The 26,144-nt window shown below is 32.3% G+C and overlaps 1 protein-coding gene across 1 annotated transcript in view; it reads right to left on the bottom strand.

Moving 5' to 3' along the window:
• The window catches only part of LOC111620169 (U7 snRNA-associated Sm-like protein LSm11), a 67,623-nt gene that overhangs the window by 15,245 nt on the left and 26,234 nt on the right, over window positions 1–26,144 (bottom strand). Inside the window, exon 2 of the mRNA XM_023362051.1 lies at window positions 22,569–22,730. Coding sequence (XP_023217819.1) covers window positions 22,569–22,730 — 162 coding nt within the window. The remainder of the gene's footprint in view (window positions 1–22,568; window positions 22,731–26,144) is intronic.

The following is a 26,144-nucleotide window of genomic DNA, read 5'->3' as shown; positions in this document are numbered from 1 at the left end:
GTCTATGAACAGTTCCATGGGATGAATTTAAACGTTCCGCAATTTCATCAACTGTTAAAGATGGTTCTGCTTCAACTAGTGCAGAGAGAGAATCATCATCAAAGTCAACGGATCTTCCAGTACGAGCCTTATCCTCCACATTAAAATCATTATTTCTAAATCTTTCAAACCACTTCTGCGCAGTCCTTACACTTATTGCAGTTTGATTATGAACAGTATTTAATTTTTTGGCTGCATTTGTAGCATTCTCACCACTTAAAACTAAAAAGTATAAAACATGTCTCTCATATTCGTCTGTTACTTCCATTTTAACGAAAATAAACAACTGAAATGTTCCCAATTCTGAGCACTATTATATGAATGAGATCCAATTTAACACTTCAGTGTAAAAAGTATCACATTAGACTGGCATTTTTAACAGCAAAACAAGATTTTTCTCAAGGTCATAGAATACGCATGAACTTATGGACTGACCAAATAATAATTAATTGATTGACACGATGTATCAATATTATATAAAAACATTTATTCAGAGATAACAATGGCTAACTCCAATTTAAATTTTACTTGGGATATAAGCAGTTGAACGAAACGTGGAGCATAGCTACATGCGGCCAGGAGGTAAGACAGCTAGTCCAGAAGTATCTCCGATCTTCCTATGCTACTGCTCCGGCCCTTTTACCGCTTTACAGAGAGTGGTCCACGACTAATTTATACACATGAAATAGTTTGCGACTGTTATGGCTTAACAAGTAGTAGATTGTGACCGCAACAGTAGTCCCCCGCCAGCGACAGCGAGATATTACCAATGTTTATAAGTATTTGGGGTTGAATCTTACCCACTGACCTGCACGTGTGACGGTATCTTGTTGTGGTGGTGAGACTGCTGCTCTTTCTGCTGGGGTTGCTGTTGTTGATGCTTCTGTTGTTGTCTCTGTTGTGAATGGGAGGGTCTCTGCGTAATCTGCACATATGTATGCTGGTTTAAGTCTGTCAATATTGACGTTGATATGCCGATTTCCCACCAATAGTTTAAAGGTTTTGGTTCCCCATTTTAATACGCGGTATGGCCCTTCGTACGGTGGTTGTAGTCCTTTTCGGACAGCATTGGTCCTCAGGAAGAGGTGTGAACAGGAGGGAAGGTCTCTGTGCACAAACACTGCTGCGTTTTTGGGACGATGTGCCACAGATCTGCGTTTTTGTATCTCTCAGCCTGCCGACAAAGGTAGCTGGGTCGGGATGGTCTCTCACCGCGGAGAGAAACTCACCTGGTATGCTTATGGGGGCTCCATAGAGCATCTCCGCTGTTGTTGCCTGCATGTTGTCTTTCCAGGTGGCTCTAAAACCCAAGAGCACTGTAGGGAGTGCCACGGTCCATCAGCTTGCGGTATGTGCCATGATAGCTGCCTTGAGTTGGCGATGGTTCCACTTGGCCGTTTGCTGCTGGATGATAGGGAGTCGTGTGGATTCTCTCCATCCCCAACCAAGAAGTAAGGGCTGAGAACAGCGAAGATTCGAACTGAACTCCCTGATTGGTTGTTAGGCGTAGTGGTAGGACGAAACGGGCTACCCATCCGGAATAAAATGTCTCCGCTACTACTTGTGCAGTGCTTTCGACTAACGGAAATGCCTCTGGCCACTGGAAAAACGATCCACGCAGGTAAGGCAATACCAGTATCCCTCCGATGGCGGCAAGGAGCCTACCAAGTTGATGTGTACATGCTCGAATCTAGCTTTTGGGGGAACGAAGGTGCCTATATGGCTTCTAGTGTGGTGAGAGACTTTTGTTCGTTGGCAAGGAATGCATGCACAGGCCCATGCTGACATGTTGGCTCTCATTGACGGCCAAAATGTATCGTTCCTGAACAAGTTTAACTGAAGCTCTGACACACCAGGGTGAGACAATCCATGCAGATTGTTAAAGACCTGCTGACGAAAGCCCTTAGGCACAAAAGGTCGTATTCGGCTGGTGGAGGTGTCACAATACAGGTTGATGGCTGGCTCTCCCACTGGCAGTGACTGTAACTTGAGTGAGCTAGGTGTATTACCTGCTAAAAAATCTTTTAGTTTGCTGTCTCCTTGTTGCGCCATGGCCATCTCCTGAAAATTGACAAACGACAGTGTCTCTATGGTGGATATGTTGATGCATGAGAGGGCATCTGCTACTTCGTTGTCTTCTCCTTTAACAAAACGAATGTCCGTCGTTAATTGACTGATAAAATCCAAGTGTCGCAGCTGCCTAGGAGAACATTTGTCGGTTTTTTGTTGGAAGGCATACGTTAGTGGCTTATGGTCCGTGAATAATAGGAACGGCCGACCTTCGACCACATGTCGAAAGTACCTGATAGCAATGTATGCAGCCAACAGCTCTCGATCACAAGCACTGTATTTTTGCTGTGCTGGCGAGAACTTCCTACTAAAAAGGCTAGCGGCTGCCAGTGGTTAGACACTTGTTGCTGCAGTGCAGCTCCCATTGCGATGTCAGATGCGTCGACGACGATTGCCAGTGGTGCTTTTGGCGACAGATGAGCCAGTGTGGCGGCTTCTGCTAAGTCAGACTTGCACTTCTCAAAAACCTCTGTCTAAGATAAAAAAGCTCGATTTTTATCTTATCCCGCTTAGTTGTCCCTTTAAGATAAGGGTGCCTGTGTGTGGGCTGCTTGTGGGATAAACCTCCTTTAGAAATTTATCATTGCTAAAAATTGACGGAGTTCTCTGATGGTCATGGGTTTAGGTTATTCCTTTATGGCCGATACTTTGCTTGGTAAGGGCGTAATGCCTGCTGGGGATATTAGATGGCCCAAGAAGGGGATAGTTGATTTGCCTAAGATGCATTTTGAAGCATTCAACTTCACACCATATTGGGTAAAACGTTCGAATACCATACGAAGATGTTGTAAGTGTTCTGTTACATCTGCTGAGGCAATGAGCACATCATCAAAATATGTGACACAAAACTCCAATCCTTGCAGGACCTGATTCATGAAACACTGGAAGGTAGCAGCTGCGTTGGAGAGACCAAAAGGCATAAAAAAGATATTCAAACAATCCGAATGGCGTAGTAACTGCAGTCTTTGGAATATCCTCTGCTTTAACTGCACAGGTCAACAAAAAAAAATTTTTTTTTGGTGCCTAGAATTTTAGAACTGATTTTAGCTATATTTGGGTCGCTGAATCCAAATATGAAATCAGTTTTTATCTATCAGCTCTACTTTTTTAGTATCAGGTCTGTAAAACTTGTACAGAACGTTTACGACAGTGGAGTACTGGGAAAAGAAAAAGTCTGAAATTTGGGGTACCGATGGTTTGGAGAGAACCCAAAAATCACTTCGATGACTGTTATTTCTGCCTAATAAATATTAATGGAATCGTAACAATCGTAGCAAGTGGACTTATCCTGATTTAGTCTCTGCAAGACTCTCGGTCCCTCACTCGCATCATCAAGTGCCAGTTCCATCATTTCACCAGCTACCAGAGCTCTGTGAGGACGAGTATCCCTCTGATCCTAATGAAGGTGACTGCGATTAAGAGAGAATATCATCAATTCTTCAATGTTTCAACCAGGATGAGTTAAATGACCTCACCAGAGATCTCAACCTGCCAAAAGAAGCTTCTGAATTATTGGCTTCCAGGTTGAAGGAGAAAAATTTACTGGAGCAAGGAACCAAAATTACCTTTTACAGTACAAGAGAAAAGGATCTGCTACCCTTCTTCTCTCAAGAAGACAATTTTGTGTTTTGTCACGAAATTAGAGGACTCTTGGAAAAAATGGGCCTTCTTGAATATTTTTCAGATGATTGACGCCTATTTATTGACAGCTCAAAACGAAGTTTGAAATGTGTCCTTCTACACAATGGGAACAAATACGGTTCAATACCAATTGCTCACTCAACGAAAATGAAAGAAGAATATAACACCATAGCTCTGGTCTTGGAGAATATAAAGTATCGTGAACATCAATGGGTAATTTGCGTAGACTTAAAAATGGTAAACTTTCTCCTTGGACAACAAATTGGCTACACCAAATATCCTTGCTTCTTGTGCCTCTGGGATAGCAGAGACAAAACACACCACTGGGTTAGAAAAGAGTGGCCTAAGAGAGAAAACATGGACGTTGGAAAAAAAATGTCATTAACGACCCCTTAGTTGAACGAGAGAAAATCATCTTTCCTCCACTGCACATCAAGCTAGGCCTAATGAAGCAGTTTGTAAAGGCTCTTGATAAGAAGGGATCGTGCTTTGCATATATAGGGGAAAATGCCTCAGTTAAGTATAGAAAAAATTAAAGCAGGAATATTTGACGGCCCACAAATAAGACAACTCATTAACGATCTTGCCTTCGTAAATTCGATGAATGAAGCTGAGCGAAAAGCCTGGACTTCATTTGTTGCAGTTGTCAGAAATTTTCTAGGCAAACGCAAAGCTGAAAATTATGTTGAACTGGTAAACGAGATGCTTAACAGTTTCAAATCCCTTGGGTGTAATATGAGTATTAAGGTACACTATTTACACAGTCACTTAGACTGTTTTCCTGAAAATTTAGGAGACACCAGTGAAGAACAAGGTGAAAGATTTCACCAGGATATTAAAACTATGGAGGACTGCTACCAAGGAAGATGGGATATGCATATATGATGGCAGAGTTTAAAAACGGATTGCTCCAAAATACATTCACGAAAGTCACGGAAAAGAAGCTTCCTCAATGTGTAACTGTTTAGTTTTATTGATGACTTTTTTCTCTATCTTTGTATAGAATAATATTTGCATAATATAATAATAAAAATTCCGTGTTTAGTTTTTTTACTTGATCCATGGATTCAACTTAAGATATTGAAACATATATTTTGCTAAAATGCTATATCTTAAAAATTAGAGCTCCTAGGCAAAAACTAATGCCATATTTGAATTCAGGACATTAAATTCATATGAAATCAGCTCAAAACCACTGGGCACCAAAACCACTGTTGACTTGTGCTGGGATCAGGTGGTACGCCTTTGCTAGGTCTAAGGTGGAGTATATCTGCTTTCCTTCCAACATTTGGACGCAGTCCTGAATGTGTAGCACAGGGTATTGGTCTGGGATGGTGGCTGTGTTTAGCCTACGAAAATTGCCACAAGGGCACAGTCCACATTGCTTTTCAGCACCATATGGAGTGGACTCGCCTAACTATTCTTCGAGGGACGGCAGATGCCTTGTGCAACTAGAAATTCAAACTCCTGTTTTGCTGCTTTTAACTTATCAGGTGGTAAACGTCGAGGTCTGGAAAAAACTGGGGGTCCCATGGTTTCGATATGATGCTGTACGTTGTGTCGGACAAGGTGGGGTGCCATGGAAACCTCTGTCAGCTTGGGAAACTCTGCCAAGAGTTGATGAAATGGCATATCTTCCCCACAGATCTAATAGTGGTTAGGGGTCTGGCCGTAATCTTGCCTTTAGAGTTCATCTGTCTCAGCGCATCTAAAGACGGCTGCGGCGGATGTCTACCAGTAGTCCGAAATGGCGCAAAAAATCAGCTCCGATAATAGGTTGAGAGACTGCTGCAAGAATGAAAGGCCAGTGAAAAGCTCTTCGGAGACCTAGATCTAATTTAAACAACTTTTGGTCATATGTATTTATTGTAGTCCCATTAGCTGCGAAGAGTTGCAGTTTCTTGGGTGATCGATTTGCCTGGTTATGCGGCACAGGGACAACAGACACATCCACCCATGTCCACTAGAAAACGTTTGCACGTCGACTGGTTGTAAAGGTATAGGCGGTGAATTTCCAGAGTGCAGCCACTCGCCCCGTAGAGTGACGGCCTTTCTAGTTTCCCTGTTGGAAACTACAGGGTTTGACGCACTTCTGTGCTTTCTCTTTGAAATGCTGGTGGTACCAGCATTGGCCTTCCAGCTGAGCCCCACTTCGGCTCTTTGAATGTCTCATGAATCGATCTCTGCCTCGGGATCTATCTCGACTTTCCAGGCATTCAAAGCGGGAGCAGATGTCTAACAATAATGTTTGTATTCCCTGGTCTCCCTGGGTGACTGCTTGTATCGAAACGGCATTGTCGGCTGCAGCTAGTATCCCGTCCGCCATCTCTGCCAGCTTGTCGAGACTGTCGTTGGAGATGGCTAAGATCTGTTGAACTTTAGACGACAATCGTTGCAAAAACAGTGACTTTAGTAGGTTGTCGCCTATGTGAGCTGACGCCTTGCTGCGCATTTATAAGAGTAGTCTGGATGGTTTCTTATCCCCTAGCTGCATTCCTGATATTAAGTCCTTTAGCCTCTGCACTTCACTGTCGGCATATTGCCGGCACAGATGGGCTTTAAGAGCCTCGTACGGTTTATCTACCGGGGGATTTAGGATGATATCTGCCATAACTGCTAGCTCCTCGGGCTGGAGTGCCGAAACCACGTGATGGAATTTTTGTCACTTCTACTGTGACTCCCGCTAACGAGAATTGCGATTCCATCTGCCTGATCCAAATCTCAGGGTTCGCTCTCCAAAAAAGGCGATGGTTTCACAGAAACCTTGGCGACTGTCTCTGTTTGCGATGATTGCATCTCTACTTCGGGGGTCGGTTGAGAAAACAAAATACTCGTATTTACTACTTAATGTCCAAAAATAATTGTTAGACTCTCGCTGTGACGATCCACAACTTTCGGATTTCGAGTGTGTGGGTTAGTGACGCACGTAGTCGACGAATTCACTAATTTTGTAATTTGTTGGAAAAATCTGTTTCCTTGCTTTTTATATGTCCAATTGAGAATATAGTTGTCCACTTCTGAGAAATCTACATGTGACATTTGTCAATGCTTGCGGATTGCAGTTGGGTGGTCAATGTCCCTCACTCTTTGTGTGTGTTAGAGTCCTTGTTCGGGTCACCAATGTTGGGTTGTCCCCAACTAGCCGATATAATAATTAATTGATTGACACGATGTATCAATATTATAAAAAAACATTTATTCAGAGATAACAATGGCTAACTCCAATTTAAATTTTACTTGGGATATAAGCAGTTGAACGAAACGTGGAGCATAGCTACATGCGGNATTGTGGGTCTTTATTTGCTATACATAGGGTTTCAGTAGATGTTTATACCTGTTTCTAAACTATATAAGCAGGTATTGGCAGCTGTGTATCTGCTGTTATGCATAATGTGTAAAATTGTAAAAGCAAGTTGTTGGGTTGTCCCCAACTAGCCGATATAATAATTAATTGATTGACACGCTGTATCAATATTATAAAAAAACATTTATTCAGAGATAACAATGGCTAACTCCAATTTAAATTTTACTTGGGATATAAGCAGTTGAACGAAACGTGGAGCATAGCTACATGCGGCCAGGAGGTAAGACAGCTAGTTCAGAAGTATCTCCGGTCTTCCAATCTTCCTACGCTACTGCTCCAGCCCTTTTACCGCTTTACAGAAAATGGTCCGCAACTAATATATACACATGAAATAGCTTGCGATTGTTATGACTTAACAAGAAGTAGATTGCGACCGCAACAAAGTTTGACTAAATTATAACATTCTGTTCACATATTTAATTTCTATAGCATGGCCATATCTTTATACAAATGTTTCACTAATTTCTATTTGACATACAGCCAGAAATTACAATTTATGAAAATATGATATATCACATACATCCATACTAATTTTGTAAAATATATTTTTTTCCCAATAAATTAACTGTTTGAAATTTGTATTGATTCTTATTCCTATAATCCTTTAACTTATCAATATACACGACTATGTTGAGTTATTTGAAATTCATCATCATTAATCTCACAACCTCGTGGAAATAGCATATCTATCAATTATGTAAGAATCAAAGATGTTAGAAAATATGGAAATCATTTTGTTATTATTGGGCTACAAATTAAATAAATTGTAGAACTATAAACTCTCATTATTGTCTGTCTGTCTGTTTGTCTTTCCTTAATTTTGAGAATGGAGTTAGATAGATGAAAGGTGAAATCAGATATAGAAACCTTAGTGACAGGAGATCCAAATTAACTATATAAGAACTTTTTTTCCTACTCTTTCCATCTAGTCGGCACTAAGAGGGCATCTTATAGCAGGCCCATTATGGGTTTGGCCAGGCCCACAATGGGGCAACCGGGTAGTGAGGGACGGGGTCCAACATATCCAAATAGACCACCCCCGAAAAATTCCTGGGGATTCCTTGAACTGTCCGGATTTGATCCCAGGTCCCCGAGAGCAGTAGGCTGCCACCTTGACCGCTCAGCCATCCGGCCGTCACTATATAAGAACTTCCAATGCAAACTGGAAGTCAGGTTATTTCAATTCAAAAATTTTCCCTGAAAGGTGTTAGTTAGATGACCAGCACAATTCTATTGTTAAAGGAAAAGTATGAGATTAAATAAATTAAAAATATGATTACAAATTGCAGCCTGGCATTGTGATGATGTCACAATAAATAATTGCTTGTTAATATTATTATTATTCTTTGTTTTTAATCCATAATTTTTATTGCCTTTTTCTGAAACCATGCCTTCTTTTATTTGTTAGTCTTTACCACACAACTATGTGCACAGGTAGTCACTATGCTTTTTTTACATCAGTCTTTATTCTGCAATATCTTAGATGTCTATATGCATTTTGGGCATACGCCCATCATCAGTCTGCTTTATTTTACAGACATTTAGCATAGTGGCACAAACTATTATACATACTCTTAAAACACAGATATATTCACTGTTAAAATTATTTCAACTTAATGCACTAAAACAGCACTCGACATCAGCACTACTGGTTTCTGCGAGTTTGCTTTACATTTTATAAAACCTATCTGGCAACCTGTGAGGTTCTCACCAAACACATGCTGTTTACCTACAGTTTGTTTATATTATTACTATTAATTCATGAAAATAGCATTCTGTATATGTATCCATATTCCATTTGTTTAATAAATTATATCTGTTACATGGCATTTGGCATATTGCACAGGAATATAAATCTCCGATAATTCAAAGTCATGATTATTTTGTCCTTTGAATTTTGAACTAATGAGGATTTCCTGTAGCCTGAAACAGCACTGCATTGTACAGTAAGACCCCGCTTAATGCTGTATATAATGTGGTCTGCTGGAAGCCTTAAAAAAACCTTAAAATTTACGCCAATTTAAATTATCACAGCATTTCATAGATTTGAATATAATATGATTATTTGCGAACACAAACCAATCAGCAAAACATGGCAAAAAGGTGTACTTTCTTTAAATGTATGTTTGTTTGGTGCAATTTTGGAAAAAATACAGTAGACCCCCCTATAATACGGGTTCCTATAATTATGATTCCTATAAGACGGCGAAAAAATTGCGACATATCCATACAAACCTGGTAAAAAAACTCCTATAATTCGATAAAACATCATTGGGCAGCCGAACTACTTTCCGCCGTCCAGCGCCACGCTACGGAGAATTTAGGCGGGTAAATTGAGTTTACTATCGTCTGTACAGTATGTAAATTAGGTACCGTAAGTCTAATACAGTACTGTAATTTTATACATTTCTTGTGAAAGAAACATTTCTTATTCAATGGCCGTAAAAATTATTTATATTAATGATGTCTCCAAAGTTCAACGAAGTTTTCGCAGAAAAATAACTTATCAGAAATCGCCCGTTGTTTGGTGCGCTGCTCTGCGAAGAAAACAAGCTTGAGCAATGGCGATGTCGAACAATGCACACTCGGTAAGTAATCCTACAATTTTTTGTTTATAGCATAGTTTATACGGATTATTCCCAAAAAAATTATACATATTTTGGGAATGTTGAGTCAAATTAGTCTAGAATTGATTAATTTTATGGAAGAAAACCTTTCAAACAGCAGTAGTCCGTAAACTTCACACGTGTCGGGCTGTGATTGGCAAGAACTTGTACAAAATTGATTCATAGAGAACAGAACGTATCTCCGTGTTATAGGGGAGTCGACTGTATAACATCGTGGATGCCATAGAAAATATCGACTTGGCTTGGCAAGAATTAACTGATAAATGCACAAACGAAGTATGGAAAAAGTTATGGCTGAAGGTATCCAAGAATTCTCAACAAGAAGAGCCTATTGCTGTATCGTTAGGTTGACCAAACTCAACCTAATTGATATAGTGGGACTAGGAGGTATAGACGAGCAGGATATTGAGGAGTTACAGCAGGTTTCTGGTGAGAGCCTTACCTATGATGACCTTCAAGAACTGGCAGAACATGGAATTCATGTAGAATTGGAAAATAGAGATTCTGAAAACAAAGAACCCAAAATACTTCTCTACAGATTTCCTTAGTAAAAGTTTGGTAATATAACCAAAATCGTTGATTAAATTGTAGTGAATGATCCAGATTTTAAAAGGAGTGTAAAAGCAAAACGAGGCATTTTTGATGCAATCTTCTGCTACCAACATTTGCTTAAGGAAAGAAAAAAGTGACAAATGAAACGTCATGACTTAATTGCAACAGAACAAGAATTTCAGAAAAGTCAGGACTTTCGTCACAAAAAATGAACTTTACATTTCTGTGTGCATATGTTTGTGTTATGTAACATATATTATTATACAAATTAATACAAAATTAACTTAAAGTAAAATTTGTTTATTTTCTGTCCTGTGTTTCCCTATCCCTATTTACTCTTTATATGTTAAAATGACCTTGTTTAATGCTGTTTTGCTTAGCACTTTGTTGTCTAGGAATGCATCCCTCACATTAAGCGGTGTCTTACTGTATATTGAACATGTGTTCAAAAGTAGTAGAACATTATTAATTTTTTGTATTTTATATTGTACTTCATAAAAGGAATTTTTTCTGTTTATTTTTCATTTGTTAGGTTTAAACATTTTTATTTTAAATTTTCAGAAGTATCATAAATGTTATAAAAAGAAGAAAAATAAACTTTATATCAATTTTATAAAATTTGTTTGAAAACTTGCCAATAATANAAGGAATTTTTTCTGTTTATTTTTCATTTGTTAGGTTTAAACATTTTTATTTTAAATTTTCAGAAGTATCATAAATGTTATAAAAAGAAGAAAAATAAACTTTATATCAATTTTATAAAATTTGTTTGAAAACTTGCCAATAATATGTTTACTTTTGAAATTTTTAGTTTTAATTTACCAAATATAAACTGTTAGTATATACTCTATTCCACTCATTTTTACTAGTATAAAAATCAGAATAAATTCAATAAACTTGAAAATTTATTTATTAACTTTGAAGAAAAAATCAAAATTGATTGAATAGTATGGCAAGATATTAAGTTAATTCATAATTGTGAAAAATGAAAAGCTGTCTAAAATACAGAAAAAAGGACTTAATGAGTAATTTGATGATTTTATGGTTTTGCCATACCATCATATATACATTAGTCTTTTTTTGATGTATGCTATAATGATTTAAAACTTTTTGGCAGAATGTTATCTTTGAAATCATTAATAGAAAACTGTTGCTATCTATGGCTGAAATTTTCTATCATTTTCTATTTTCAGTACAAAATGGTATTTTATAAAAATTAATACTACTTCATTTGTTAATTAGATATGCAATATTTTCTTTCCTTGATGTGAAGAATAGTAACTTCAAGATCAATTTAGAATTCATTTTCAATGAATAAAATAAAATTAAAAACTATGTTTTAAAAACTTTTCCAATACAATTTTAATTCAATCAATAAAAAGTATTGGAATAAATTCATGTTAATGCTAATATTTCAAATTTATACCGGTAACAATTTATTTAGAAGCATTTAGCTTCATACTAAGAGGGAGCCTTTTGGCTCTTTGGGTATGGTTTATGCTATGGTTGCTATTAGTGGGTTGGGTTTTATTGTTTGGGTTATAAGTGATACATTAGGAAAATGCAAATTGGTAAAACAGTTAAAAACTTCCTTATTTATTATTAACTCCTTATCGTTAATGAAAAGAATGTTCACTGTAGATATTTTGAGTTCCTAGTGAATATTCATAGATATTGTTAAGTTACGTGAGATAACGGTGAATCGACACAGAAAATATGTCACAAAGATTCTACAACAGTATAGTGATGCAACACATTTTTTGTTTCGCATATAATTACAGGTTCTTAGAATTTGGATTCCAACATCACAAAAATGTGTATTAACATATAAGATATGGCTTGCAACAATACAATGGCAGACACAAGTCATATATGCCGACTGCAACAATTATAAATCAACCGAAAAATAAAACCAATCTTAAAAACTAACTTAAAATTAAAAAGGAATAAGTAATAAGAAATAGAAGTTATAAGAGGTAGATGTGACCAGAGGGTTGGCACCTCTCTGATGCCTTGACAGGACTGACACCACTGTCTTCTAGGATAGACACAGAAACCTTAATGGCTGCAACTTTGGAATTTGTGCGAGCAGTCATGTGTGCAGGCGATTGGATTTGGGAAAGATGGAGGAGAATTGAGAGATGGTGGATCAGAAGTGCACACTACTATTTAATTAGAACAGAAAAATACCCATTTATTTATATAAATACTAGCTTACCCGTCGCGCATTGCTGCAATCTCAGAAGAAACAAAATTCAAGCAAACTCGTTATAATAAAATTCAATTTACATTTTATCATTTTTTTTGTAANATATCTGCTATTGGTCTAGATTCAACCAATCCTGTCACAATACAAGTTGGCGATGACGTTTTACCGAATTATAGGAGTTTTTTAGCGTGTTTGTACGAATACTGTTGCAATTTTTTGCAACAAATACCGTCATATAGGAATCCAAACTATATGAACCCGTGTTATAGAGGGGGTCGACTGTACATATAGTATTTCTAAATTATATCCAAAAGGTCTAATTCAAAAACACTTTAAACCAAGACTTTCCAAAATAGTCTTAACTCCTTATGGGTTGATAAAAGTTTGAGTGTTCAAATGAGTGAATTAGATACATATTGTATATGCATATATATTTTAATATTGTTTAATTATTTAGCAAATATAATCATTTAAAAATTCCTGAAAATATTTTCATTATCATTTTCAACTATACGTTTCAACTATAAAATATTTATTAAAAATTAATGTATCATGATGGGATGTAACAGAAGTTATTTTTAGAATCTGTGATCTTTAAAACATATAATTCAGCAAAAATATTCCATGCAGCTGAAAAAAGTTTTTTTTTTGCAGACCTGTGTAATCAATATACAACATATTATATTCAATAACAAAATCTATAGTTCTGTAACTTCATATTCATCTGAGAACTAAATGAAACTTGGCACTATATTTTAATAAAAATAATGTTCAAGCCATTCTCAAGCTGCTAATTAAGGAAGCCAAAAATAAGGAATTATTAGGAATGTTTTTGCCTACTGTTTGGCCAATTTCAGCTAACTACAGAAAACTAAAGTGAAGAGCATCTTTTTTGTGGATTGGATCAGATGTCACTGCTGAGTCCCAGTACTGTTCATATGTGATAAATTTAGAAAAAGCCTATATTAGTGAAAGTACAAATAAACAAAAAAGGAACAGTAAGATGTAAACAAGACTGCACATATAAATTTATTATATGAAACTGACAATGCAAATTAGTATAAAATTAAGGACCTAATCACATTTAATTTTATGCTATAATCCAGTTCAAAATATATAATAATTGAAACCTTTGAAGGCTTCTTTTATATAAGTACAGTCGACCCCCTATAACACGGTAGATACGTTCTGTTCTTTATAAAATTGATGTTCTATGAGTCCTTAAATACATGAGCCAATCACAGCCCGGCACATATGCAGTTTACGGACTACGGCTGTTTGAAAGGTTTTCTTCCATAAAATTAATCGATTCTAGATTAATTCGACTCAACATTTTAAAAATATGTATAATTTTTTAGGAATAATCCATATAAACTATGCTATATCTTTCTAATGAATTGGGTTCATTCTTTCTAATGAATCAGTTCATTGTACTGATTACAACAAGCTCTTTTCTACAATTTCATGGCTGTCTGCTTAAAAATTATATTGTTGCTTAAGTTTTGCACACCCATGTATTTNTGTGCAGTTTACGGACTACGGCTGTTTGAAAGGTTTTCTTCCATAAAATTAATCGATTCTAGATTAATTCGACTCAACATTTTAAAAATATGTATAATTTTTTAGGAATAATCCATATAAACTATGCTATAAACAAAAAATTGTAGGATTACTTACCGAGTGTGCACAGTTCGACAACGCCATTGCTTAAACTTGTTTTCGTCGTGGAGCTTGTCATCAAATGGTGCTCGTGTGCTTCTCGATAAATTATTTTTTCTGCAAAAAATTTGCTAAACTTTGGAGCCATCATTAATATAAATATAATTTTTATGGATGTTAAATAATAAATGGCTTTTAGTAGGTCCACTGCTCGTTTAAACTCAACAGTTTGTACAATATCTGCTATTGGTCTAGATTCAACCAATCCTGTCACAATACAAGTTGGCGATGACGTTTTACCGAATTATAGGAGTTTTTTAGCGTGTTTGTACGAATACTGTTGCAATTTTTTGCAACAAATACCGTCATATAGGAATCCAAACTATATGAACCCGTGTTATAGAGGGGGTCGACTGTACATATAGTATTTCTAAATTATATCCAAAAGGTCTAATTCAAAAACACTTTAAACCAAGACTTTCCAAAATAGTCTTAACTCCTTATGGGTTGATAAAAGTTTGAGTGTTCAAATGAGTGAATTAGATACATATTGTATATGCATATATATTTTAATATTGTTTAATTATTTAGCAAATATAATCATTTAAAAATTCCTGAAAATATTTTCATTATCATTTTCAACTATACGTTTCAACTATAAAATATTTATTAAAAATTAATGTATTTATACATATATATAATGGATGGAAAAAACTTTTCTTAATGGAATTGATACATGAAAAAAGTTGGTAACCTCTGCTTAAAATTATTATTTCTAATATGTTAAATAGAAAGGTTTTGAGTTTCCAGGTCCTTTAGATTAAGTCTTTCTTGTTATCTCAACTTTGTTTCCACATTCAATAGAAACTAAAAGTAACTTGGTTATTTCAATTTAAATGTCTGCAAGATTTAGTCTCAAAAAGAAATATTTATGTAACACAAACCAGATATGAGGATAAGAAAGTCAACTAGGTTTCTTATAGAGTATGCATGTAACATTGATTACTGAATAATATGGTTAACTTTCAATTTACATAGCAGTAAATAAAATCTTCATTAAATTCTCATTTGTCAACAGAAAATTAAATTTTCACTAATAAGAGAGAACTAGAGCTACTAGGTCTTAAAAAGTCAGAAAATGAGTTTTTTAATACAATGGTATAAGGGAAGATAGGCAATAAAACTAATAGGAAGAGGAAAAAATTTAGATATCTTTTCTTCAGAAAATGTTACAAAATTTGGTACCATAATGAAGCAAATAATCCAAAAATCCTGCTTTTAAAATAAAAATGTTTATACACATAGTATTCTTGTTGATCTTATCTGTTTTAGTTTAAATATCTTCAAATGCTATATAAATTATATTTTTAGTGAATTTTTCAATACTCCATTTTGTAAAATGTATATATAATCTAGTTTGTTTATAAGTTGGTTCAATGCAGAGAATGGTTGAAATTTTGCAAAAATATTTCACTTTTAAATATACTATAATTTTGGCAGATAACTCATACTAGCATACATATACCCTACAAAAATTGCAGAATAAAAATAAAACCTTCATATAATAAGAAACACTCTATTATATTTTTTAATTACTACTATTTTCATTGAATGCTATTAATTTAATATCTAATAATACAAACTATTAAAGCATTCAGAATAGCAGGATATCTGAATGAAATACAGTCTAATAATAATAAATACCTGAGACTAAATCTAAAATACAAAAGTATAGTATGTCTAGTATTAACTTACACAGCAAAACAAAAACCAATAATGTTGAAAGTATATAAATACTAAGTAAGATAGAAAGTTGATTACAAGGATGATTAAAACAAGACATGGAACAATACAAAATATAAAAGATCTTTAATTGGGTAGTTAGAAGAATATCTGAATGAAATACAGTCTAATAATAATAAATACCTGAGACTAAATCTAAAATACAAAAGTATAGTATGTCTAGTATTAACTTACACAGCAAAACAAAAACCAATAATGTTGAAAGTATATAAATACTAAGTAAGATAGAAAGTTGATTACAAGGATGATTAAAACAAGACATGGAACAATACAAAATATAAAAGATCTTTAATTGGGTAGTTAGAAGATAAAAATAAGATTCTCAAGAATCATATAAATATGTAGACAAATTGGCTTAAACAGTCCAAGACAATATACTATATATAGGAAAGAAGCAGAAAAATTATCCAAAGCTGTAAGAAAACAGCTTCAAAGTCTATATAAAAGAAGAGAAACAGTTCAACATAACACACTAAATAAGGAAAATATATATGAAATAATAATTATCTCCATTTCTATTAAAAAATAAAACTAATATTTGATATAATAAAGAGGAAAAAAATATAACAAATTATTTGCTATGGCCAAATAATGCAAATAGTTATAGATTTTTAAAAAACAGTTTTTGATATCTTTTTTCTGAGAAAAAAATGTTCAAAATATAAAATTTGTAATTTTTAGGAAATTTTTAATTTTAAAAACGAATAATTGTTTCACAACATAGTATAATAACATATGAAATTATTGTCCATGCAGAAATAATTTATCTAGAGGTAGACGGTTATGCCAACATCTCATGTTAATTTTAGTAATTATAACAACTTAATTTTTAATTTAGGATTTCTGGAAAGAAAGAATTGGCCCAGAACAGAACTCAAACCCGAAACTTTTGCTTACTATGCAGATGTATTGCCAGTAATAATCCCAGACCTCTGCAAGATTATGCAGAGGTCCAGGCAGCATTGTAGTCGCAGGTTCAATTCAGCTCTGGACCAATTCTTTTGTAAAATTCTAAATTAAAAATGAATTTATTATAATTATAGAAAGAACTTAAAAAAAATGGTAACCAAGTTTACAGGTCATATTAGCTTTACATGAAATAGTATTTTTTAAATGCAAATAGAGAAAAATTATATATAGGCTCTATATATATATATATAATACACTGGTGTGCAAAATATAAGCAACAATTTAAAAAAAAATTTTTTTTTGGCTATAACTCTGCAAGAAATCACCTGGAAATCATTCTACCATGTGTAAAGTTGTCCAGATAGTTTCTTCTAGCCATACTGCAAGTACAAACTCACTTGAACTTGCAACGAATGTCTTTAATAGCCCTTTTGTCTTTCTTTTTATTGTAGTCTTTCATTGCAATACAATGCAAGCGTTTTGATTTCCCTGATGTTACCTGTGATGTCTTCTTTTTTATATTTACATACTAATCATCTTTCTAATGAATTGGGTGTTCATTGTACTGATTACAACAAGCTCTTTTCTACAATTTCATGGCTGTCTGCTTAAAAATTATATTGTTGCTTAAGTTTTGCACACCCATGTATTTCAGTTACTTCTCAACAATTTTGTAAAGCTCATCTTAAACTTACTTATAAAAGCAGAAATATTGATAAGTACTGTACATTCATTAATAACTAACATATATTATTAAATTTCAAATTAAATCTGACATGGAAGAAAACTTGTATAATTATTTCTCAATATCTATTTTGAGAACTAAATAACTTAAATATTAATAAGTTATTTAAAATAATTTTATATTTATTGAATATCAAAATAAATTTTCTTTTTAAACTTGCAACAGTTTTTGAAATATTAAACATTATTCAAGTTACAATTTTTTTCAGATTACTATTTGATTGGCTAGAAAGATACTTAATCATCAAAATAATTTTGTACATAAGAATCCTCCTAGCTATTCAATAATAGCATATCATTAATATTTGATTTAAAAATAAAGCAATTAATATTTATTGCTATTTTTTCTTTTCTTTTCCAGAAATAAAACCATGTCTTGAATGAGTAATGTGAAAAGCGAGGATAGTTAAACTTCTGCCACTGTTGGAAATTTTGTAATGTATTTAGGAATTTATTTTTAATTTATTATATAAAACATAACAAAATACAAGATGAACAATACACTTGCACATTTTGAAATGCTAAGATTGGGAAAAGATTTAAATTATAATTTATAAATATGTTTTTGATAACAATAAAAAAAATTTATAAAATAAAATCCAAATTTTATACTAATTCATAAATTCCTGACAATATATTATAAACACAAATTAAATTGATTATTTAAATATGATATATCAATAAAACAAACCACTCATTTCATATCAGCAGTCAATTCAATATAAAAATAAATGTTTTCAATTGCTTTTAATTAATTAATTAATGATCATCTCAAAATCTGATCAAACAAGATATATACTATAACTTTATTCAATTATCAGTTTTGCATACTCTATATCAATTTCATTCAATACATTTTAAGAGTTTTGAAGTATAGTACACACACACAAATTATATATGTATGTATGTATGTCACATTCTATGACTATCGTGGGTATTTCAGATTCAAATTTTGAGACTACTACTTGAATTTCTTGTTTAATTAATCATAATCTGATAATGACCACTAAAAGTAATTGAAAATATCTACTTTTATATTGAATTGACTGTGAGTGTGAAATGAATAGTTTGTTTTGTTGTACATTACCTATATTTATGAGATGTATAGTAAGTTCATTCAGATTTTTGATTACTTTTTTGTTTTGGATGTTACCTTGAAAGAATGTTTATAATAACTGATTTATATATGTAAATATAAACATCTTTACAAACCAATACATTACAATAAATCTACAACAACTGTGGTATGATTATTTTCTTCCAGTTTAATCTAAAATTATTTAATTATATTATAATTATTAAATTTAATACAAGATGGTGCCTAACACCTCCCTCTAGGGCAGACCTGGTCAACCCAAATTGTTTCGTGGGCCACTTTGATCATGCGTAACATTATGGTGGACCATAATTTAGGCAAACATGCTTTTAAAAAGTAAAACAAATACAAAACAAATAAGATTTTATTGTTACACCAGGAGTTCATACTCGCACTTGTGCATTATAACAATGACACATGCAAATTTTCATTTATTTAATTGTTTTGGTATACACATAACGGGAAAGAAAAGTTTTAATATATATATATATAATATCGCTTAGTGGGCCACACAATTTAACATGAAGAGCCACGGGTTGGCCAGGCCTGCTCTAGGGTCAAATTTATTAGTAATTTATAATTATTATAGTTGTTATTTAACCCAATGTCATATGATAGTTGTTGTAGATTTATATATGTAATTTGAAATGTAATTATTATCTGTATAGAAAATCAATCAGCTCTTAAATCAAGATAAGTATTCTTCATTTCTTATCTAAAAATATGAACAAACTTATTACACATCTCAATAATTAAAATTTTTAACAATGTTTATATACTAGTATAAAATGTATTTTAAAACATTACAATGCACTTAATATTTAGCATTAATACAGGTAATTAGCAAATCTTACTTTTAAAATTTTGTATGACAACATTTGATCTAATTTTATTGTACTTTGCAAAGTACAGTACAACAGATCCTGATCATTATAATCAGGATCTCATTTAATATTATCAAAATCTATTAACATTTTCATCATATAATATTTACAATAAATGAGTTTTGCAGTTAGTTGCAACATTGCTTATCATTATACTCATAATTAGGAACATTATTAGCAAAATCATCATTAATTGGATTTATTTGAAATTGTATAGTGATACTTTATATTAATCTTTTATAAAATAACTACTAGCAAAAAGTAAATTGAATCAATGAAATAGTAAATGGATTATATTATGGTCAAAATGATTGTGTATAAAATAATTAATTCCTAATTCTTGAAGAAAAAAATAAAAAACAAAATTTATAGGATAAATATATTGCTTATAAATTTAACAGCAACTATATACTTTTCCATTAGAATAATAGGCAGCAACAAAAAATAAAAATTGTGGAATCATTTTAACTAACATACAATCACAAAAGGACTTTATGGATTATATTAGTGTGTTTTAAACTTATAAAATAATTTGGATTTATTCATTTTCAATGATCATATTTTCACAAATATACTTTAATTAAATTACAAAAGTATGATTTGCTGTTTGACTGCTAGGATAGTAAATTTCAATCTACCCAAACAAATTTTTTATTATTATAGAATTTTATACTTTTTAATCTTAAAATTTTGAATTTAACACTTGTTTGTTGCTACAGGCATTGATAAAAAATGAAACAGTTAAACCTAAATAAATATACCTTTGCAATATAAAATAGTATCATATATCTATTCAATAAATCAACTATGGCAGAATTTATTTTAGTTTATCATATGCACAAAACTAATACCTTTATTAATAAGTAAATAATGCTCATTATTCAATGATCAAAATCTGCATTTCATAATTATTAGAACTGAAACAATTTCTGTAAACTTAATTGTTATTAGTTTTTGCCTGTAAGAAAAAACTGATAACATTTAAGTTTACAATTTTCATTTATTAAAACTTAAGTCTTAACAAGGGATGCATTTTTTTTATTATTAAGAATATTTTCATATAACTTTTGATATATAAATCCAAATTTCTTCAATTGAGATCCAACAGTTTTAGGTTCTTATTTTTTCCCATTTGTGCCTGTACTCAAAACCAAGGATCATGAGTTAGAAGTGAACTATAAAACATGTATTACCTGTATTCTAATTTAAATAAATCAAGAAACACTGAATGAGATGTGATCAATATTTCAGAATGAATATAACAACAATTAAAGCATTAAATAGCATTAAAGATCATATTGGTTCAAGTTGTAATCATTAACAAAAATATTTTCTAACAATAAGAAAACACCTAAGAAGGAAAATTGTTGTAAAGAATCCTCAGTCTATATTTATCAATAAAGAGAAATAAAGTTGATGAATAATTATATATTTATTCCTTTAATGAATAATTAATTGACTATAAAGTAAAATTATACAAGAATAACAATAAATTATATATAAAAAAAAGTATATACAGTAGAGTCCCGAAAACTCTGCACTTGATAACAGCAGTCCGGACAACTCGGCCACACACTGGCAGTGCGAAAAAACCCCTAGTTCATTTTCATTATAGACAGATTTATGTTTCATAAAGTATTTTTCTGAGGTCTGTCTTATCAGGTAAATTACTGTACACTGTGTATTCATTAATTTTCATTTTCATGTAGTAAAGGCTCTATGCCTTCATAAAGGATGTACTTTTCTTTGTTTAAGGGTATTTGGGCAGTTTATTCTCTGTTATATTCTCAAGTAAACAATACATACAAGTACAGTACAGTATTTTCTGAGGAAACAATCATACTTATTTTTTTTACCCCATTCCCGATAACCCGGCATTTTCACAAACTTGGCCACCCTTCGATCCACATTAGGCCAAGTTTTCGAGGTTCTACTGTAATAACATTTTCATTCATCTAAAATGATCATCATCAGGTAATTAGAACAAAAACCATACAGAACATTTTTCAAATTAATCAAATACAATCAAAATTTATAAAAAGTATATAAAAAACTTATATGATTTTCCTTAGAATAGTTAACTTTTGTACAATATGTCAAAAACAAATTATATTTATTCAGATAACTTTTTGTCATCATAATTTTATTTATACAGGTTGTCCCAAGTCTCCATACAGTGTCACAAATCAAGCCCACCAGTGGCCAAATAAATAAAACCATTGAACACTGGTAGTTGGTCACTGGTTCATGCCTGACCAATGAGCTGGCCACCATGCAGTGTTCTGGGTTTTCTTCATGTGTCTAACACTTAAACAGAATCCAGTTTCCACATAGGATGTCCTGCTAGAAGTGCCCATTGGCAAATCACCCATGTGATTTGCCAATGGGATAACTTCTTTATGGGAATATTCTTTTATAACTTCTTTATGGGAATATTCTTTTAAAAGGTCAATTTTTTTAAAATATTTCTTCCAAAAAATTGATGAAACTTCATAGATTAAATCTGAAGAAGTTAACTGACTTTTTTGTCTGGACTGCATTTTATCAGAGACAAAAACTTCTGAGTGTTATCTTCGTTATTCTTTATTCACTATGCATTTTGGGTGAAATATTTTTGTGTAACTTGCACCCCTCATCAGGTGTTACATTTCTGTTTTATGTTTAGACATATAGCTACGAGGTGTTGATGTTGTATCCCCTATGTCATTTTTAACCGTCCCAAATCTTAATGCTGACATTTTAATGTTTTGTGAATAAAATTACATTTCACCTTTGTATATATATGTATATATGGAAACTTTTGGGACACCTGTATATATAAACTACAATATTTAGTATTATAAATTTTCTATAAAGTTTGTCAATTTGTTTCCTAATAAATATTTATTATAGGAAACAAATTGACAGTTTTCAAAAATTTTTTACCAATGTTTTCATCTTTTTAGTAAATAAAAAGTTTCTTTAAACTTACCTTAATTCTCTTGCATTCTTGGACACATTTAGTAAGTACATATAAAGGTCCTTTATTAAAAGATGTTTTCATTCGTATTATTACATCCTGTTTTTGTTGTTTAGAGATATTTGAAGTGGAAGGCTCTTCAGAGGTTTGTTGTAAGACTTTTTCATTTTCCTCCTTTGAAACATAAAATATTAAAATGTTATTATATTTTAATATTTTATTTAAATTTGTATTTTAAATTATTCAACAGAAAATTTAATAGTAAATAACTAAAACAAATGCAATATATTATTGAGATATACCAGGATAACTTTAAGAATATGACAAAATAATCAGTTTTTTTAATTATTTTCAATCATATTCTTAAATAAAGCAAAAGATTAAAGTAATAGCTATCTTAAAACTGAATTATAATTATCTTAAAATTATTTGTTCCTATAAAAATAAGGTCTTACGTATGCTTATTATTGTGAAAGATTAAGCAAATAAGATAAACATTTTACTGTAAGAAATTACATATGTAGGAAGTTCTTCAACTTTTGGATAACTTGTTTTTTCATAAATAACACTCTTTTATATGTCTAAATTACTTTTTGTACAGCAAATTATCTCTTTTATACAGCTGACAAATAAAAATTTTGTGTTATCATGCAGTAAGACTTTCTGTCAGACTGCAGACCTTTAACAACAGATTAATCAGAAAATAGACAATAACAATTAATTTTTGTCTATTTACTGATTAAGTTATGGTTTTAATATTTTAAATGTTTTAGGCACTGTAACACACTACCTATGTGCTATTTCAAAATACAAAACTTTTTTTTCAACCAATTTTTTATAAAGTTTTTATGTAACAATAAATCTTCAAATTAAATGAACATAGAAATCCATTTGGTTTCAAATCTATTAAATTTTTATTATAAGAAATCTACATATATAAGCTATATAATCAATTGCAACATTATTTATTGTCATGCTCATTATCTAAAATAACAATATTGACATTGATCAACATTAAGTAAATTTATTTGAAATTATGAATACAGTAGAGCATCAATTATCCAATCCCCGATCAACTGTCACATTGGTTAACCAACCATTCTAGTCAGCAAATTTCAAATGTTTGCTAGTGATGTGGCGCTACAATATTTGGCTATGTCTTGGCTACTTTAATATTATTTTTGTTAAATTTTTGCATGTTTTAGCTGGCAACACTGGCTCAACCATGAGAGGGAGGCCAGTATTTAAATGAGGCTTAATTTTATAATTATGAGTGGTTGTTTGTTTTGTGAGCAATAAAATAATTTTTAACGATACAATAGCAACGATTATTATTTTAAAAAAATGTTGTTAGGCTTAACATCGATGAAAATTCAATGCAAAGTAGATTAATAGCGATACACTAATTGCATGGGATATACTAATATACTATACTAATAATGTATTTTTTCATACTTTTCATTTATCCATTTTTTCAGTTATCCGACCAACCCAAGTCCCCAATTGAATCGGATAATCGATGCTCTACTGTAGTGATATTTATACTAACCTATTACAAAATAAGTAAAATAAGTTTGTGTATATAAACTGGTTATGCAAAGGTGTAGTTTATATGGCTATTTGAATCTTTAAACCTAAACGTGCACCTATATAGTAATGATTGCTTTCATAATACAAGGTACAGGTACATGCAGGGCATTGATAAAGGAATCCTCAGATTTTCCCCAGATCCATAGAAAATTTAGGGACCCTTATAAATTAATGTCATTTTGCTAACAAAAAGTAAAATCTTTAAGACTGCTTTTTATTAATAAAGAAACATTTTATGTATTTCATTTGTTCAAATAAAAAAAACATGGCAAAGGTGCCCCACCCTACCTCAGACTTCATACAAGCTCTTAATAGCCCTGGGTACACATAGAGCAGATTAAGTGGTTTTATTTTTCTTCTAATACTTTTCTTTGGAATACACACTGCTGTGGGTTATATATACAAAAATACAGTAACTATTAAAAAATAAAAGTTAAAGCAATGAAACAGTATTATAATAGTATTATTGACAAGACTATGTCTTGTTCATAAAATCATACTGCTGTTTTATGTTACTAGAATAAAGATATGAAGGAGTGCATGTCGAGTGCATGTTGATATTTGGCACAAAGTATTCGGTGCACAAATCATTTGCGCATAAAACAATCCAGACTTGTAGATAGTCAGGGGACCAAGAACCAAGTCAAAATAAAATACAAAATGGCAACCTACTTCTACAAACAGGCAAAACAGGCACATCACCCCACCAAAGTCAAGTGGGGGAGAGTACCACCCACAGTCATTCTAAGAAGTGAACTCTGACCTTACAAATGAACACGTAGTTTCTTCTATGTTAAATAAAATTTGTAATCTAATTTTGTAAATTTGGGAGTGCTTCAAATATGATGTTAAAACAGTTTTATGTCGTTACAAGTGGGGTTTTTTTTAATATTATCTAGTACAGTAAAATCGTGGGACCAATAAAAATTTGACGTTATATTAGGGTTGTCATTACATCTGATGACGTTATAATCAGGTTAAACTGTATATTGTTTGTGCAAATTAAAAAAATAATTTTAAATGATGCAATAGCCACGATTATTTTTTTCAAAAATGGGAAATTTTTGTTACACATCGACAAAAATTCAACCCGGGCCAATAAGCAACAGAGATAAATTTCAAAATTGGATAGGTTAATTTCATCGAAAATGCATCGTGGATGACCTCGTGGTCGTGGCTGGCGAAGTTTGAATAATTGCGCCCAAAAGCAGCAATACCAAAGAAGATTGGAGAATGAGAACGAGACCCACCTTGAGCGTCAGAGTAATCCTGCTTAGTAGTGAGTCTCCGATACATAGTCTTGTCCCAAATATGGTTTTGCCATTTTACTTGTTACTATTAAAATGACCACATGTAAAAAGATTATATCTAACTCAAAGAAAAATAACAAAAAATTTTTAAAGTAAATAAATTGTTTATAAATTGGAAAGAGTTATACAAATCATTTCCATTAGAATGACTGGCATCAGCAAAAAAAATTATGCAGTCATTTTGACCAACATGTGATCTCACAATTGAGTATAGAGTTTTATTGTTAAATTTTATGAAGTTTTAAAATTTTTTACTGTATTATAGAAAATATAAAACCCTTATTTTTTATGTAATTCATTTTTTAATCTTAATTATTGATTAAAATATTAAACACTAGCTTACCCGTCGCACATTGCTGCGATCTCAGAAGAAACGAAATTCAAGCAAACTCGTAATGATAAAATTAAATTCCCATTTTATCACTTTTATTGAAACTTATTATTATTATTCGTTTTCATCGGGAAAACATTTCAAAGTGTCGTTTCAATTCTATTTATTTATTGGAGCGCTCGTGGATACATGATATTTTTTGTTTTTCCGTCTGGTGCGTACACGAATAAATCAGAAGGTTTTCCGACGCGTGAGCTGGCCACATACAGTTGTCCATGCGAGAAGTACGGATTCTCGCAATTTAGCCCACACACTCGCTGCGATTGTCAGAAGTGCGATATTTCCCATTTTTATATA

The sequence above is a fragment of the Centruroides sculpturatus genome, unplaced genomic scaffold, assembly GCF_000671375.1.
Source record: "Centruroides sculpturatus isolate CEXI.00-Female unplaced genomic scaffold, Cexi_2.0 scaffold202, whole genome shotgun sequence".
NCBI classification, from domain to species: Eukaryota; Metazoa; Arthropoda; class Arachnida; order Scorpiones; family Buthidae; genus Centruroides; species Centruroides sculpturatus.
The sequence above is the reverse complement of the archived record's forward strand: the minus strand, read 5'-3'. Positions and strand labels throughout refer to the sequence as shown.